Genomic DNA, 19,313 nt, shown 5'->3' on the forward strand with positions numbered 1-19,313 from the left:
AATTATTGACTTAAAATTTATCACTTAATTTTTATTATTTGATAAAATAAATTTAAAATTTATTATAAATCATCAATTGACATATTTATCATCATAAATTATAATTATAACAAAAAGAAATCAAATAAAGATATGGAGTTAAAAATAAGTTAATCATTTTTACTTATTACTTGAAGTTATTTTTAATTTTAAGTCAAATTATTAAGTTGGTTTATCAGACATTCATTAGATAGATAGACATTTATTTTATTATTAATATTTTCATTTATCAATTCTCTAATTTTATATTTTTGGTTTTTAAATATATCTTATCAAACTTATTTTTAAATAAAAAATTTTTATTTTATTTATTTTTTTTAAATAAGGGTTTGTTCCAATACAAATTTGTATAAGAATGAGACAAAATAATATTATTTTTTATATTTAAATTCTTAAATAAATTTTTATTATTTAAATAATAAAAAATTATTTTTATGAGGGAAACTGGTTTTGAAAACTTTCCGAAACAGAAGTGTTTTCTAATAACAAAAGTAACTGCGGCTTCTGATTTTCTTTTCCCTTGAATTTTTGACGAAGAAAAACCAAACACGCCCTTGTATAATAATAAAATTAAGGGGAACTACATCGAAGTCACCGCACGCAGCACGCCTTGGCATTCTCCAAAGCTTCGATGCCTCCAAGCCCCCATTGGTAAAGGCCAAAGCCGCTTCTGCCAAAACCCTACAAACCCCAAATCCCGATCAATCCCAACTTCGCATATCCGGATCCGCTTCACCCCATTATATCACTCTTGGGTGTTCCTCATCCTCAGATCCGTTAGTTCCATTCCATCTGCATTTGAACAGCAGAAAGGTAACTTTTTTGGCAACCCCCAGATCTTACATGGCTTCAACAATCAACTCTATGTTTAGGGTTTTTTTTTTTTTTTTAATTTCTTTTTGGTTTTGTTGCTTTGATGTTTGGATTGCAATTGATTCATTTGTGGAAAAATTAACTGTGAGATGATGGTAATGGTTGTTTATGTTAGATGTTTTTCTTTTTGGTTGTTGGGGATTTGAGATTTGTGTTGATACAGAAACTGTTGATTTTTTATTGAATAGTTGAAAATGGCTGACGCCAATTCACCACCTGGTTCACCCAAAGAAAACCCAGATGGCAATTCTGGTCCAAACCCGCCTCCTAGCAGCGATGGCTCACTGGAAACCCTATTGCAGAGGTTCCAGGACTCCATGTCTGTGGCCAAGAAACATAAGTTCTGGGAGACACAGCCTGTTGGGCAGTTTAAGGATATTGGGAACTTGAGCTTGCAGGAGGGCCCTATTGAGCCCCCTACACCGATATCAGAGGTGAAACAAGAGCCTTATAATCTTCCGGGTCCTTATGAATGGACTGTGTGTGATATGGACTCTGATGAGACTTGCAATGAGGTTTACAACCTCTTGACTACTAATTATGTTGAGGATGATGAGAATATGTTTAGATTCAACTACTCTAAGGAGTTTCTTCGGTGGGCTTTGCGCCCACCAGGTTACTACAAGAGCTGGCACATTGGAGTTCGAGTGAAAACTTCGAAGAAGTTGGTTGCATTCATCACTGGTGTGCCAGCGAGGATCAGAGTCCGTAATGAAGTTGTGAAAATGGCAGAGATTAACTTCTTGTGTGTTCATAAGAAGCTTAGGTCGAAGAGGCTTGCCCCTGTTATGATCAAAGAGATAACGAGGAGGGTTCACTTGGAGAATATTTGGCATGCAGCATACACAGCTGGGGTGGTGCTACCTACACCCATAACGACCTGCCAGTACTGGCATAGGTCATTGAACCCTAAGAAACTGATTGATGTTGGTTTTTCAAGGCTTGGTGCGCGGATGACAATGAGTAGAACAATTAAGCTTTACAAGTTACCAGATTCGACAGTGACCCCTGGTTTCAGAAAAATGGAGCTCCGAGATGTGCCTGCTGTTACCCGCCTGCTGAGAAACTACTTGAGCCAGTTTGTAGTTGCACCAGATTTTGATGAGCATGATGTGGAGCACTGGCTTCTTCCAACTGAAAATGTGGTGGACAGTTATCTGGTTGATAGCCCAGTGACTCATGAGGTTACCGACTTCTGCAGCTTCTATACGCTTCCCTCATCCATCCTTGGTCACCAGAATTACTCAACTTTGAAAGCAGCTTATTCCTACTATAATGTCACGACAAAGACTCCCTTGCTTCAGCTGATGAATGATGCACTTATCATTGCAAAGCAGAAGGATTACGATGTTTTCAATGCATTGGATGTCATGCAGAATGAATCTTTTCTCAAGGAATTGAAATTTGGACCGGGAGATGGGCAACTTCACTATTATCTGTATAATTATCGGATGCAGAATGGACTGAAACCAATGGAACTTGGCCTTGTTCTGTTATAGTTTGATGATTTCAGCTTTGGTCTTGTAGCTTGGACTATCAGAGGCACTAGGTTATATATTTGCTGACTTTGTCTTACGGTTCTGCATTCGTTGTGTTCTTCACCAGCAAATTTGGGATTAGGTTTTGCTGTGCCTGCAGAAAAAAAAAATGCAAAAAAAAAGAAAAGAAGAAAAAAAAGTGATCTTCTGTGCCTGACATGGCTAATTATGATGTCGACAATGCAAATTGTTCTTGGGACAAATAATTTGAAGACATTCAAATATCTTCTCATTCTCAGTTTTCCCTTGTGCTATGGCATCTCCTTTCTATTTTCCATGGCTCATTGTGGGCTGTGGCTATTCTGCCCCTGATATTTATCAGATTTTGTGCGGTTTATTGCAACCCAGTGATTGATTTTGTTCTCCTCAGAAGTTCACAAATAGATTCTTAAATTCATGCATCACCCACGTTGATTTTTCAGAAACAATTGTATTGGAATGATTATTTATTTTCATTTTAATATTTAGTTACAATGAGGATAAAGTACACTCACACATGATTTAAAATAACTTGTTATTTTGATTTTAAAAGAACTTTTTTTGAAAGTTTTTTTTTTTTACTAGAAAAAGAATATTTATTCAATAAATAAAAATTAATCATAAAAAGTCATAAATCCGATAAAAATGCCAAGATAATATACTAATTTTAACATACTTCATATCATTCTTGTTATTGAGAAAATTAAAATAGCACATATTTGAGATTTGAGTTCTTTATACAAACATGAAAATGAATAAAAAAAAGCCAAGCATGAAATATTCATTCTCACCCCCTCATTCTCTCTACCATGCATGGCCTAAGAGTTTTTAGAGAGGCCCTGTGGTAAAACAAGATCAAATGAAGGTTTGAAGCAGTGAGAACATTAAATCAAATGTAGCTGTGGAAAGATCCAGTGGCATTTCTCTATAACAGGCCAACCAGTAGCCCAGCTACTAGGGTTTTTTTTTTTTGGCGTCCAACACATGTACATAGCTGCAAAAATGTGCTCTCCAACAAGTACATACAGCATATCGCAATAACATCAACACACCCTGTGGCACATCATATTCAGGCAATGCATGGTACTTTATTGGTTAATTTTATCGCTAGGTTCATTACCAGGATCTTAACAAGGTTGTATATGATGCAATTAGTTACCCACAACCAGTCATGATTTTTCCTTTCATCCAACCTAAACAAAATGCGACTATTACAGCAAACTAAATTTACAAACCTTTACCTGCCTAAGAGAACCTGAAGAAGAAGAAAAATGAAGGAAAAAATGAAAAGAAAAAAGGAAGGGAAGAGAGAGAGAGAGATATGATAAACTCATGTTCTGATCAAATAGTTCCAAGTCTTTAGTTTGACAACATGAATCAATCACTATCCTATGCTATGTACACAACTTCACCACGAGAACCTGTCAAAGGAAAAGAAAAACAGACAATTTTAAGGCAAAGTACTGAGAAAAAGAAGATAGAATTAAGCAATAATTAGGGTTTTCTACATTACATTTCTCAAGTATCTCTAGTGTGAACTGTAGCATCGCTTCTGACTCTTCAGCCATCTTTGCAACCCTCTCTGCCTCCTTGACTGCTTCAGCTGCTACAAATGACTTGTTTTCTGCTTCAGCGACCTTGTAGGCAGCAGCCACTGCTGCTTCTTCTACCGTCTCGATGGAGGCTACATAATCTGTGCTTTGTGACTGCCTAGGTCTGATGTCCTTCTGTTTCGGGGTAGGTGTTTTAGTCCCAAATGAGGGATCTCTCTTTATCTTGTAGCAGTTTTGAACCTGCATTTTGATCACATGAGAATTGAAATTAGTTATTACTCTATTCCATCCTCACAGATGTGCAGTGAGCTTAACATATGCAATCTACCATTAAATTTCCACTCTCCCTTTGTTTGAACAAAATACTTCCAGTGACCCCAATTACTTCTTAAGATAGAGGAACCTACAGAGGTTGTATGCGTGATACTACACATATACATATTACCAGTAGGCCATGCAGATCGAACTTATCCAAATATTAATCTTTCAAGCAAGAGAAAGGTAATAGAGGGTATATTTACCAACTGTACAGAAAAAGTAGTAGAATCATGGAATCAGCTGCCATATCTAGAAACCATATGCAAATAAAAGAAAATTGCATTTTACTTGACCCCCGATCTTAAAGTGTGAAGTCAGAAATTTGGTACAGAATGATCAATGATCTGACTTGAGCAGGCCTCAAGCTCAGCTTGCTGGTGTATGGCACCTTGGCCCTGAAACCAAGCTTGTTTAGCTTGATAAAACCCAAGGGAAGGTATGGTGCATTCTGTTCTTGCACATGGCATCCATGTAAGGTAAAACCATGTAAAGGTGAAACCAATGAGCATAGGCCTATCAACGGAGGAGCCATTAAACTTCCAACAGTTTACACCAACTAAGATTCAAGTCCCTGCATGTTAAAAATCACAACTTACCTCACCCCAAACAATCAAAGTTGCCAGAGATGCACACCTAAATTTTTGGAGACAGGCAGCCTCTTATGCATTGATTCCATGTAAGGGGGAGATTGCCTTAGAAGTAAGGCTACAAATGCGCATTCAGTGTGTTTATATTGGCATGCTGCTTATATTGCTTTGTGTACAAGCATGTCTAGTTTGTAAATTGAACTAACATATTAACGTCCTTACACTAGCATCTAAGGTCTAGCTCAAGTGGCAAAAGGGATTGGGGGGGGTCGGGTTCCGTTCTGTACAACAACACAAAAATAAAAACTAATAAATAAATAAGAGGAGAAAAGGTAAGAAAATGGTGTGAAAGGTACTTTCAGATATCAACACAGTCTTTTGGTTCTAGGGTGTAAATTTACTTCCTTTGTAACCTTTGGGCATGGGCTAAGGGGTTTTTAGTTTTCAGCCCTTCTTCCATTGTTAAATTTTTAGATTGGTTGGGCTTTATTTTGAGGGGGTGTTGTTTTTTAATGGTCCCATGGCCTTTTTAAGGCCCTCTTAGGTGTCCTTTGTATTCTACCTATGTACTTTGGGGCACTTTTTTTGGAGTGCCTTTTTTATTTTAATATATTGCTTTTTTTTTTTTTTTTGGATAACCGTGGATGTCCGGGTCAGCTTACGTGCACCTCGACTAATCCCACGGGGCCCTGAAGTTAACAACCAGGTAAACCTCCAGTGGCCCTGAGGGGACTTGAACTGATGACCATTGGGGAGCAAACCCAAGGCCGGACCAATTGAGCTACCCCTCAGGGTTTTTAATATATTGCTTTTTACCCATAAAAAAATAAAAAAATAAAAAGATTATCAAAATACTTTTATAAAAGGTAGAAAGATTTTGGATGCAGTTTTTATTGTTAGTGAAGCAATTGACTCAATATTAAAGAGCAACATTTCAGAGCCTAATTAAAAATGGATATTGAGAAGGCTTATGATCGTATATCAATTCGTGCTTCTGAATGGTGGTCATGACTAATATGGGGTTCGGATAATGGTGGATTAGATGGATAAGATGGTGTATTTCCAAAGCAAGCTTTTATGTTCTCATTAATGGAACTCTCTGGTTTCTTTCAGAGTTTTAGGGGTATGAGGCAGGGTGATCATCTATCCCCTTATCTATTCATCTTGGCTATGGAAGCTCTCAATCAAATGTTGACCCGAGCTAAGAGTGGAGGCAACATTTCAAGATTTAAGGTGGGGAGGGGATGGAAGTGTCTTATCTCTTGTTTGTTGATGATACTTGATTTTCTGTAATGCCAAACATGATCAGTTGAGATATTTAAGTTGGATGTTTATATGGTTTGAGATGATTTCTGGCCTAAAAATTAATTTGGATAAGAGTGAGGTTATTCCTATTGGGGGTAGCTAATGTGGAGGAATTAACCTTAGTGTAAGGTTGTAGAACAAGAAAGTTGCCCACTTCCTATTTGGGTCTTCCTTTGGGAGCCTCTCATAAATCTTCCAAGGTGTGGGATGCAGTGGAGAAGAGATCAAGGAAAAGATTAGCGTTGTGGAAAAAGCAATACCTTTCTAAGGGTAGTAGACTTACTCCAATAAAAAACACTTTATAAAGTCTTCTGATTTATTTCATGTCCTTGCTTGTCATCCCAAAAAAAGTGGTAAACAATTGGTCTCACATATCTCCTATATGTTTTCTTATCTGCATGGTGATTGATTGAAATATGAAACTATTTGTCATCTCTAAGATTATTTATTTCTTGTTCCCAATTCATAAGCTTATGCAAAGTCTAAGGTGGCTTCAATTTGTTTGATAAACAAATAAGAAGAGAAATATATTAAAAGTGCCAATCAAGAAAAGGTGTGCACAGTGCATTTGGAGTATACAAGTGAGAAAACAAAAAAGCGCAAGCTACAACCAGAACCCTGACCTAATACTTAAAGCTTAACCACTGGACAAAATCCATCAAGGATAGTAGATCAATTTGGCTTCAACTATGAGATACCACCAAGACCACATATATAGATTGGATATAAGGGAGTCCTTGAGAGATAGGTTAGTGTGTTACATCCCTTTAAAGGTTCTTTGGTTGCATTCCTTCCAAATTGTATATAAAAGGAAAAAATGAGCTCTTCTCCAAGCCTTTCTTCTCTTCTTGCCCACAAAGCTCTCATTCCAACGCATTAACAAATCCTTCACTAAATATGAGAGAACCCATGCACTGCCAAATAAAGAGAATAGAAAGTGTCATAACCTTTGCCTTTCCCATAATAGATGAGAAGATGGTCTACTAATTCTTTTGCATCTTTACACATACAAACCCGCCAAAAACCATCCTCTCCTTTTAAGCTGGTGCATGATAAGAATCCTTCCCTAAGCCACTCCCCACGCAAAACAACCCACTTTGGTAGGAGCCCAAGAACACTAAACTAACTTTGATGGGAATGACACTTCACCCTCTAATTCCAAGGTGGAGTTAAAAAACTTCTTGGAGAATTTCCCACCTTTGCTAACCTTCCAAACCCCTCAGCTAGTTCTTCCTAACATGTATAGCCTCCGAAGGAACTCTTCAACCTTGTCCATTTACCAATCTTGAAAACATCTTAAGAAGCAAGGGTTCCACATGACCATCCCACCTCTACCTCCCAAACATCATCCACCCATGCCTCCTTGGAACTTGCCAAGGAGAACAAAACAGAGATGGAAAAGCATCCTTTAAGGGAACATCACCACACCATACATCATGCTAAAAACCCATTTCAAATCTTGATTAGCTTTAAAAATTCCCCACCCTTTTCTTATAGGTTTCCACAAGCCCACACCATAGCCTTCTCTCCCTACCCGAGAGCACCATCCTTTTGATTCTTCTCCAAACTTACCTACTATGACCTGTCTCCACAACATATCTCACTCCAATGTGAATCTCTAACACCATTTACACAATAAAGCCTTAATGAGAATGCTCAACTCCTTAATGGCTAGATCCCTTTTCTTTTCATATTTGCAAATCGTCAACCATTTCATTAGAAGGGGCTTTTCCCCAAGAGTCCCTCCTCCTCATAGGAAATCCCTTAGAATTTTTTCTTAGTCTCACAACTACCAACTTGGGAATAATTAAAAGGGGCATGAAGTAAATTGGTAAGCTGCAAAGAGTACTTTTTAGCAGAGTTAGTGTCCCTCCTTTTGAGGGGTATTGCCTTTTCCATGGAGCTAGTCTTTTGGAAAACCTCTCCTCGACCACATCCCAAACAGCTGAAGCTTTGAAGGGAGCACCCAGGGACAGCCCAAGTGACAGGCGGTTTCCCTACTCCACATCCCATCACAATTATCAGCATGTGTGTTGCATTCTGTATTTTTCATCAAGGCTTGACTCTATTTATGCAATAAATGAGTGTTCAGATCCATCAGGGTTGAAGATTTCCTAGCTCAAATGTGTTGTTAATCTGAATTCTTGTTTGATAGCAAAATGCTAGATGGCTGTTTGATAGTGCCATAAAAAGGGACACCTTCTCAAGGGTGGGACCAAAAGGTTTCTAGGACCATCTTAGTTGTTTGGACAGGTTTTACAGCTTGTTAGCTCATCTATGAGCCCAAAGCAAGTAACGTATTGAACACTTTGTGACCTGACTGTTGAGTTTTTGGGTTCAAGTGTTTGGAGTGATGTGTAAAGTGTATTTCCTACCCAACCTGTTTTAGGCAATGTATCTCCTGCCAACTTCAACAAGTTATGTCTGATGAGGTTGACACTCACTGTATAAAGCCTATTTAGGTTCTTTCAATTATTGCATAATTTTAGGGCTGTAAGCCTATAGAAACATCCTTTAATCTAATTCACAGTAAGCAAGGGCAGTGCTATCTTTGAGGACATAGTGACATGCAATCTTTAACAACCACTTATCAGTTGCAACATTTATGGCCTAGAATAATGACAACCATAGAGAGAAATAATTGCAGGAAATCTTCTATAATGTAGATTCCTATTTCTCAATGGTATCACACAATTAAGACAAATGGCTGAATCACGTTAAAAGTTAATACAAATGTTGTAAGGAGTTCAACAATAACATGTATATATCATCATCAAGCAGGCACAAACTAAATCATGACAAATACAAAAAATTTCCTATAAAAATTCGATCATTTTTAGACAACAAAGAAGTGCAAGCAATTTGACAACCCTATGCAGCTAGGAATAGAAGCAACTCAATAGGTTGATCTTCCAAAATGCTGCCGTGCCAAATAGAGGTAGAAAGTAATGTTTTGAATTATTAAGAAAAACTCAAGCATTAGGATGCATTGTAAATATGATATCAACAATATGTTTTGTCAGTTTTGAACAAGAAAATTTAGCAATTCAGTAAGAGAAATAGATCACAATAAAAAATAAGCAGTGAAAATAAATTTTATGTTATCCCATCAAAAAACAAATAACTTGCATTTAAAGTTAAATTCATTCACCTTTTCAAGTTTGTCCTGTGCAACAAGCCGTCTTAACCTTGAACTTAATAACCTCCTAAAGTTTTGTGGCACCTCATGTCTTTGCTGCATAAAATAATTTCAAACAGAGACAAGTTATTTTTCATAGAGTCAAAAATCAAGACAAACAGCACACTACTACTCCTACCAATTATGATGACATTGGTGTTGATGATTATGATGATCATCACCATGATAATATGACAGTAATACAAGTTGGATGTGATTTTGCACTAAGGCCTAAATCAAGTTGTAACGAGTTAGTACGAGGACGAAGAGGTTTTGTGTCCAATTCTGAGATTCAGTAATATCCCACAAAAAATTAAATCATTTCTCGTTAGATACCAAAATATTTACTATTGCATCACTGCATTAAAGCAATTAACTTTTTAAACAAAATAATTAATATAAATTAGCTACAAACGAATTAAAGATCAGTCTGAAAAAGTAGCTAATAATACTGGGATACTCTTGATTTCGACATTTTTGGCAACAAAATACCTAAGACCACTAACTTAAAATTTGGAAAAGGAATATTATTGATGTTGGGGGGGGGGGTGGTGTGGTCTTAATAGATTTGAAAGAGAAGCTAATAACATTGAGATACTATTGATTCTTTTTTTCACATTTTTTGGCAATGAAAAACCTAAGACCACTAAATTAACATGATCAATTTGGATGAGGAATATTACCGAAGGGGCTGATCTTAATGGTAACCAATGCCAATTGCCAAGTGACTAGGGTTTGGGATGGGGAAGAAGGAGGTTCCAGGTTCAATTCCTAACAGGGAAAAAAAAACATTATTTTTATCGGGAAAAAAACCAGGATATAAGTCAGATTATAAGAATTTATATCTACAACTATTCCAACCCCATTCCTGTTTTACCCTCTTCTAGAATACCAAAGTTTATTCCATAATTTCAATTTTTTTACCTTTCTTTTTGACAAGCAAACAAAGAGATAATAAAAAAAAATGTCTAAAACAGGTGCAACAAAGTACACAATGAATACAATTAGCCCAAAAACAAACAAGCAAAAAAGAAGAGAGAATTCAAAAAACAACCTCCCTCTATTTAATTCATGCTCAACCAATCTATTAAGTCCATCATAGACAAAGAATGATCATCTGTGTGCACTCTAGCGCACTCCATAAAGATACACAAATGAAGATTTGATTGTTTGATCTGATTGTTCAACTCCTTCAAAAGACCTCCTATTTCGTTCCCCCCCATACATCCAAAACAGGAATATAGGAGTGGCCCTCCAAGCTTTCTTCCTCCTCTTTCCCACTAAAGAACCATGTCAACCCAGAAGATTGCCTTCAACAAAAGAATGCAAACAAAGAGAAAACCAACTGCCACAAAGTTATCCCCTTAGAACAATAGAGAAGCAAGTGATCAACCGACTATGCATCACCTTTACACATGTAGCATCTATTTGCAATACTCCAACCCCTCCTTCTAAGTTGATCAAGGGTTAAAATCCTTCCCTAAAAAGCTTCCCAAGTAAAAAAAAAAAAAAAAACCCACCTTCATTGGTACCCACAAGTTCCATACTATGCTTGTAGGTAAAGGCTCACTTCTTCTCTGAGGTAAGGTAGCATAGAAGGTTCCATACTTCCGATCTTTTTACATGACATACAAACGATCAAATTAATTTTTGACCATCAAATAAAATTTTATTAAAAGTGCCAATCAAATAAAGGGTGCACCCCTAGTAGATAGGAAGCATACAAGGAAGCCAAAAGGGCAAAAACGACATTCCCACTACTTAGAGTAGAACCACTCGATTTAGTCCAACAAACATGGAAAGCTAGCTTGAAACCATCTTGAAGAGACTAATGAGACTAGTGGCAAAAGGTTACAAGGGAATCATTATGTGATTGATCTAAGAGCCACACGTGGTCAAAGGATCTTTCATTATGCTCTTGGCAAATTGTCCAAAACGAGCATAGAAGAGTGGTTCTCCAAGCCCTCCTTCTCTTCTTGCTCACAAAATTCTTCTACAAACTCATTAGCAACTTTGTCACAAAAGAAAAGAGGACCTAAGAGGTGTTGAAGAACAAACGAATTTGCATTTTTAGATATGGCAATAACTCGCCAAAAACCACCCTCTTGTTTTAAGCAAATACAAGGTTAGGATCCATTCTCAAAAAGAACAGACTTATGCAAGAGCCTCACAGTTCCTCTAAAGGAAAAAACACTCCTCCATCCATCCAAAACTGAATAGAGAGATTTCACTAAGACTTTCCAACACTTACTAGCCTCTACACCTCCCTAACACTTTAAGCTTACAAAATAACTCCTCGATGATATCCACCTTTGAATATTGGAAATATCTTTGAGAACATATCCCCACAACCCAACCACCCCTTACCACCCAATATTAGTCATCCAAGCCTCCTCAAGGTTGTAAAAGAGAAAAGAGAGTGTAAAGAGTCCTTTAAAGGAAAGCCTCCATACCAAACACATTGCTAAAACTTAGTTCATCTTCAATTGCCGACGAAAAAATCTTATTCTTGCTTAAAAGCTCCCTATCCTCCTCTTATTGCCTTCTATAAACCAGCAACATAACCTTTTGTAAAACCTGTACTCTACCACATCCAAAAAAACTGAAGACTTGAACAAAGCTCCCAAAGGTAGGCCTCAATAAGTGGCATGAAGCTTTCCCACCCAACAACCCAACACCAAAGCAAGATCCCCCAAATTAGGAACCTCCCTTACTAGGATTAATTTACTTTTGTTAAAACTTCTTTCCATAAAGTTCTGTTAACAATATTTCAGGTTTTAATTCTCATGCCTTAACAACATCTATAAGGACCTCCTGGTCACCTTGAATAATAGAACTTATTTAAAATCAATGGTTTCATGAATTCTAGTTTCATCTCTAGGAATGCGTATATGGTTTGGTAAAAAAATCCAATCCAATACAAACATTAAAATTAATCAAGGAGATTTTATCATCTCAAAATGACAATTAGGACAAATAGTACCCACCTATATGCATTTTCTATTCATAATCTTAAATATACTTTTGGCACTGATTGAAAAATGAAATGATTTTTTCCCAAATAAACCACTTTTTTCCGTGGTAAATCATTATAAATAACATATAGAAAGTTTGCAAAGATGGGAATGCACTTTTATCTTACCTCAATAAAGCTAACAATCGTACTAGTGTCTGATCCATTTGGCTCTTTTAGGGCTGAAAGCGCTTCAAAAATCATTGCATTGTACCTGGTAAATAAAGCAGTAATGTTACACATCAAGGAGAAAAAAGAGAGCAAAATCATTAATAAGAAGGAAAGGTTAGGAAATGTAGCGGTGCCCATATGTGGTTATTAGAAGACCTTTCTTTTTTATTAGGTAAATGCTATCGGTAATGCATACATATCATTAATTGTGAAAAACACCAACAAACATGCATATCATTCATTGTGAAATACATCGGTTGAACAAAAATACCAAGATGAGAGTAAATGGCCATTGGAAAAGGGGGGAAAAACAAGCTAAAAGTGCAAGTACCATTTATACAATAGCATATCATCAGCAAGAATTGCAAAATATCCTCTTCCTATTAAGATTAACTCCACTCTCAGTAAATTCTCTACAACAAGGCACATAAAATAATCACTTACGTCTATACTACATTGTTTTAAGCTTGAAGGATAAGACATCTCATCGAAATATTTGAAGGGACTAGGGGAGAGGGTAATTGAGCATAGACTTGCCACCACATTTTTATGAATACAGTTATAAATTTGATTCCAACCCATGAAACACAAAGCAGAACAAGCTCTTGTTGTGAGGCTCATGAGGCCATAACATTGCATTAATAAAATGATGCACAGTATAGAAACACTTCCTACTCATGGAACCAGCATACCTCCCAACCGTGCCTTCTTCATAGTTTCTCACTCATGCATATTGATATAGTTAGCTTCCCATGTATATTTTATATACAAAAGTGCAGCGTAATTGCCTGCACCCTAGACATCTGAATACTGCTCCTTTTGGCAAATGTAAAGCACTGAATTTTGGACCTGTCAACAAAGAATATGTACTGATTTGCCAACTACATGCCTACTTCTTATCTACTTAACAATTGAGAGTGAATCCTTGTCTTCAACATACATTTTCTACATTCCTTAACTCCCTCTATAGTTGCTTGTCACTTCTGTCCATCACAATCATCTGCCACCAATATATTGGACTTGCACAATTCTATTTTACCTCATATTGCAAAATAAAGTGCTTTTTCCTCTCATCTTTTCTCATACACCTCACCTTTTGTTTATACTAAATACCATCACAATTGACAATACAGCTTCATGGAATCACCTGCATGATCTTTTCCAACACAAAAAACAAGGAAAAAAAAACCCTTTAAAAGAGAAGGGCAAAAGGAAAAAGTAGACAAACCTTGGAGCACTTTTCCCATCCAGTATATTCTTTGAAGCATCATCCATGGCATCTGCTGAGGCATCACCTGTAACAGGAGCAGCTGAACTGGAATTTTGTGGATTGGACACGGTAGCAGCACTGGGAGCATCTGTGTTGGCCTTTGTTTTTGGAGTCCGTGATTTTTCCCTTGGACCTTGTCCACTAGCACTGACACTCATATTCCGCCATTTGTCCTAAGAAAACAAGAATTGGAATAGAAACTATGTTCAGAATGATTTTTGGGAATATGTAACGTTGTGAATATAATGCATAGAAGTGAGCTATGGGTATTTCCAATTTAAGCCTTCGAGGAAGATGGAGTCTAGTAAGTGATCTGAACAGCGAATATACTACCATGAACACAAACACACTGATAGTGTCGTACTTCATCATTCAGGAAAAAAATCACTAATAGTCAATGTGGCATGCAAGAAACTGATAGTACAGGGGACAAGTAATAGGATTAACTATCATTGGTTTTGATGGATCTTGTACGTTAAAAGGAAAAAAACTGCTTAAACTTGGGTGTTTTGTATGCTTCCTGCATACTTGATTGCAACCCTTTCTTTATTAGATACCTTGTAATAATTTTTTCTTTTCTTTTTGGTTTCTTGTCAAAGCTAAAATCATGGTTGAAATGGTTCACAGTGCCCTCAGAGCCCAGATAGCAGATGTGAGTGTGCATCTTTAGTGTAGTAAGGCTGTTATTCCTGACTTTAGGAAGGAATAGAGTAAGGCCTTTACCTTTTATAGACTTAATCATATAGTGTTTCAGAGGGGTTCTATTGCTGCTCCTATATCAAACCCTGGGAACTTAATCCTTAACAGCACATATCACAAGGGCTACCTTTCTCTCTAGTTCACCACTTGGGGTCGGGATGTTAGTTTTAGCACTTTGACTAGCTGAATGCAGCTTTAGCTATTCCTCAAGTTAGTTTTCAGTGGTTTCATAATATTGAAAATTAGGTTTGTAAACTTCTCCCTAAGCTTGAAAAGAAGCAACCAATTAGTGGGCATTGGATCTTGTGAGGTTGGTGCTTTCCCATTAAGCTGGCATTCAGAAGGCTCATATATCTACTTACATCCCTACCACGTTAGCACTGAGAAAAGGATTAGTCTCTACTAACACAACATAAGGCATCAAATTGTCTCATCCTTGAGTTTTCTTAATGTTGCCACAACAAGATATGAGCAGAGACTTGAAGTCATTGGCAATAGCTCACTGAAAAGGAGCCAAATCTAGATCTCAGCAGCCCTTGACCCTCTTGAGGTGTTCTAGGGTTGGTGCATGGTTTAATTCTTCTTCTGTTGCAGCCACCTGTCCATTATGGGGATGATTAAAGTAATGTCTCATACCTTGGGTTGCATAAACAAGGTTAACAAAGGTATAATTTGATTCAGTGATTTGGTGTCATAGCTCATTCACACGTATCAAAATATGAGAATTTTTATCCGAATACCTGAATGTCTTCTCCTACAGTTTTTCTCTAAAGAAACATTAAATCAACCGACCACACTTCTACCTTTTATTCATACCAGAAAACACAAATGGAAAACAGTTTTTTGTTATGCTTCTTTATATTTCAAAATGGTACCCTCAATTTTAAGATTTATGAGTAAAAACACAACCACCAACCATGTTTGTTGAAGAATTTCCAAAATTCTTTTTAATGAAAAAAAAAAAAAACCAAAAGTGTATCCAACCTAAACGGCAGTTTTAGACAGCATAAAATGACACGATTATCAGCCTTGGTCTCGGCAGATCAAAATTTTGCATTCAAAGACAATAAAGTTAATATAAACAATGCTAATTGTTTCGCATCATCCTTCCAAGTAAGCTAATGCAAAGGGCCAAACCAAGAATCTTGCTCCTTGCTCGCATAGGTTCCGTTTTGTTGCCAAGAAAACTAGTAAAATCTAAAACCAGAGCTCTAAATCATAACCTATTCATAATTTAGGAACCAACTCAACCCCCCACCCTAACACACACAAAACCTAGTGAGTAGTGACCCTAGTGCAACTACTTAACCTGAACGAAAATTCTTTCAATTTCGTCAGTTTTCTTGTCATCCAAAGTCCAAAAAACAATGCAAGAAAAATTACAAAGAGAGCAATCGATTCTCCAAAAAAAAAAAAAAAAAAGCACATATATTGACACGTAGACAAAGAGAGAGACCTTCAGATCGATGTTTGAACGGGTGAACAGAAAATGGTTGAACTCCGGATCCTTCTGGATATTCTTCCACTTACCGGTGCCGTGCTTCGCTACGCCGGCGCGTAGCGCCTCCTCCTCCTCCGAAGTCCATTTTTGTTTCGGATTCCCCATTCCTCTCCCCCCCACCTCCCTCTCTCTCACTGGTTAAACCCTCGTCTCCTCTCAGGACAGAGCCGCTGAGCTTCGTGGGTGGGTTTTTAACTTTTTATTCAATTTGGAGGTTTTCATTAAGAACGATAGGCGTTATTAAAACGACGCCGTGTCACAAACTGATTAGGAAAGAGTCCTGGCGTCACCGTTTCTTAGATAGGTGTAAATAGCCTAAAAAAGCTCATATATACCATTTTAATTAGGGAGAATTGTGTTTTGGGCTTAATTTGGCCCAAAAATTAACAAAAAGTTCATATAACTCTTCATATTGAGTTGAAAAATATGAAATAGTAACGGACAAATATACCCTTTAAGAACACATATAAAATATTTTATAAAATTAAGTTAAATAATTTTTTTTCAATAATTTTTTTTTCAAAAATATTAAATTAAATAAATTTTTTTCAAAAATATTAAATTAAATAAATTTATTTTAAAAAAATATTAAATTAAATAAAATTATTTTTAAAAAATATTAAATTACATAAAAGTATTTTTTAAAAATATTAAATTAAATCAAAAATATTTTAAAAAAATATTAAATTAAATAAAAGTATTTTTCAAAAATATTAATTTTTTTCTCAAAATCAACAAAGGACATTTTTTGAAATATTGAAGAATAATATCCTTCAACTCAATTTCCATACTTTCATTGAGTCTTTGGCTCAATTTGAAGAGTTACACGGACCTTTTGTTAATTTGGGGGTGCATCTACCCCTAAAATATAATTCTCCCTTTTAATTATGATAATTACCTTCTTCTGAAATTTACCCTTTGAGGATATTTTTGAAATTTTCAAATGACCTATTTAACTTCAATATGGAGATATTTATATATTTTAAATTTTACAAAAATTTACTTTTATTTTAGATATATTTAAGTTTTTAAAATTTTCAAAATACATAAATACTCTAAAATCAAGATAAATCTTTTTAAAATTTTAAAATATATAAACATCTCTAAATTCAAGTTAAATAGTGTTGTAAATGAAGAGTGGTGAATGCCCATATTGATGGTCATTATGAACTTCATTTACTCATCTTTAAGATGAGTAATGGGAGTTCATATTATGAAGCCTATAAAAGGCTTCTTACACCACATGTAAGAACATCCCGAGAAAAAGAAAGAAAAGTTCTTCCTCTCTCATTCTCTCAACACTTCTCTTTGATTTCTCTCTCTTCCCTCCCCCCGTAATACATAGTCATCCCTACTTTTATTTGAGTCGCATTTATTCTCATTTTATAACACGTTATCGATACGAATTGCTCTAAAGTTATTTGATAATGTTGAATATCACAAAACTTGAATTTGTGGCACTTGACATTTCGGGAAAGAATTATCTATCTTGGATCCTTGATGTTGAATTACATCTTGATGTAATGAACCTTGGAGCTACGATCAAACAAGGAAATCAAGCATCCCTACAGGATCGCGCAAAAGCATTGATTTTCTTTCGCCATCACCTCCATGAAGGTTTAAAAAATGAATATCTTATGGTCAATGACCCTTTTACTCTATAGAGTCATTTGAAGGGAAAATATAACCACCAGAAAACTGTGATTCTCCCAAAAGCTCAATATGATTGGATGCACCTAAGGTTGCAAGATTTTAAAACTGTTAATGAATACAACTCTGCATTTTTCAAAATCAGCTCTCAATTAAAGTTGTGTGGAGAAAAAAATCACAGAATAAGACATGTTAGAGAAAACTTTTACTACGTTTCATACCTTGAATGTGCTCCTACATCAGTAATATCAAGAGCGTAGATTTACAAAATATTCTGAATTAATATCATGTCTTCTTAGTGCTGAACAAAATAATGAGCTTTTGATGAAAAATCACTAGTCTCGTCCAACTGGATATGAACCATTCCCTGAAGTTCCCAAACTCGTGGATGTGGATGTGGATGAGGACGTGGTCGTGGTCATCGAAGAAATCCTCGATACTATGGTTCTTATAGTAATAATTCTCAAAAAATGAAAGTCTCATTGCACCACCAGAAGTTGAACAATACTAAGACAAAACAAGAAAATGGGAAGCGTTTACAAGATAAACCTCCTAAGAACCATGAGAATAATTGTTATCAATGTGGTATGAAGGGACATTGGTCGCATACTTGTCATACACCCAAACATTTGGTCGACCTTTACCAAGCATCAATAAAAACAAAATGAAAAGAGATAGAGATGAACTTTATCGATGGTGATGGATTGGACCTAACCTACTATGACATTGTTTTTTTGGAGGTCCCAATGAAAAAACAGATCATTTGATAAATGATGAGAAAATTAACATTGATTGATGTTACTTTTATATGAAATAATATATTATTATGTCTTATATTTACATATGATTTTCTTTGTTATTTACATTATGCCTTGTTTTTTTTTTTTTTTTGTTATATCTGAAATCCATGTGTTGTTTGGTCTTAAGATGAATGAGGATGATGTATGTCTCGCAAACTGTGCGACCACGCACACAATTCTTCGAGATAAAAGATATTTCCTCGAATTGACATTAATAAAAGTTAATGTAAATACCATATTTGGTACTACAAACTTAGTTGAAAGCCTTGGAAGAGCAAAACATAACGTTACCAAATGGAACTAGATTCCATATAAATGACGCTTTATATTCTAGCAAATCTAAAAGAAATTTGCTTAGTTTTAAAGATATATGCATAAATGGTTATCATATTAAAACTATGAATGAAGATAATGTAAGATATCTTTACATTACTTCCATTATATCTGACCAGAAGCTTATAATGGAAAAATTCCTGGCTTTCTTCTCTAGGTTGTATCATACAACTATAAAGCCTATTGAATCATATGTTGTCGTGAACCAGAAGTTCAACGACCCAAAAGTTTTTGTCATTTGGCATGACAAGCTAGGTCACCCAAGGTCTTCAATGATGCGTCGAATAATCAAACACTCACATGGGCATCCACTAAAGAACCAGAAGATTCTTTCGCCCAATGAATACTCATGTGTTGCCTGCTCACAAGGTAAATTGATAATCAAACTATCTTTTACAAAAGTCATATCTGAGTCACCAGTCTTTCTAGAAAGAATACATGGGAACATATGTGAGCCTATCCATCCACCATGTGGACCATTCCGTTATTTTATGATCTTAATAGAT

General features: G+C 35.9%; 2 protein-coding genes across 2 annotated transcripts; one reads left to right on the plus strand and one right to left on the minus strand.

Moving 5' to 3' along the window:
* The first annotated feature begins 611 nt into the window (after positions 1 to 611).
* LOC117925696 (glycylpeptide N-tetradecanoyltransferase 1) lies at positions 612 to 2,816 on the plus strand. Its single transcript, XM_034844773.1, has 2 exons — positions 612 to 852; positions 1,101 to 2,816. The coding sequence occupies exon 2, from the start codon at positions 1,107 to 1,109 to the stop codon at positions 2,409 to 2,411; it is 1,305 nt and encodes a 434-aa protein (XP_034700664.1). The 5' UTR covers positions 612 to 852; positions 1,101 to 1,106; the 3' UTR covers positions 2,412 to 2,816.
* Positions 2,817 to 3,497: 681 nt separating this feature from the next.
* Positions 3,498 to 16,204, minus strand: LOC117925521 (telomere repeat-binding factor 4). The gene is made up of 6 exons (XM_034844543.1): positions 15,980 to 16,204; positions 13,783 to 13,997; positions 12,513 to 12,597; positions 9,344 to 9,427; positions 3,943 to 4,222; positions 3,498 to 3,850 (listed from the first exon to the last, which is right to left on the minus strand). The coding sequence occupies exons 1-6, from the start codon at positions 16,127 to 16,129 to the stop codon at positions 3,819 to 3,821; spliced, it is 846 nt and encodes a 281-aa protein (XP_034700434.1). The 5' UTR covers positions 16,130 to 16,204; the 3' UTR covers positions 3,498 to 3,818.
* Positions 16,205 to 19,313: the final 3,109 nt, after the last annotated feature.

This window comes from Vitis riparia, chromosome 11, assembly GCF_004353265.1.
Source record: "Vitis riparia cultivar Riparia Gloire de Montpellier isolate 1030 chromosome 11, EGFV_Vit.rip_1.0, whole genome shotgun sequence".
NCBI classification, from domain to species: domain Eukaryota; kingdom Viridiplantae; phylum Streptophyta; class Magnoliopsida; order Vitales; family Vitaceae; genus Vitis; species Vitis riparia.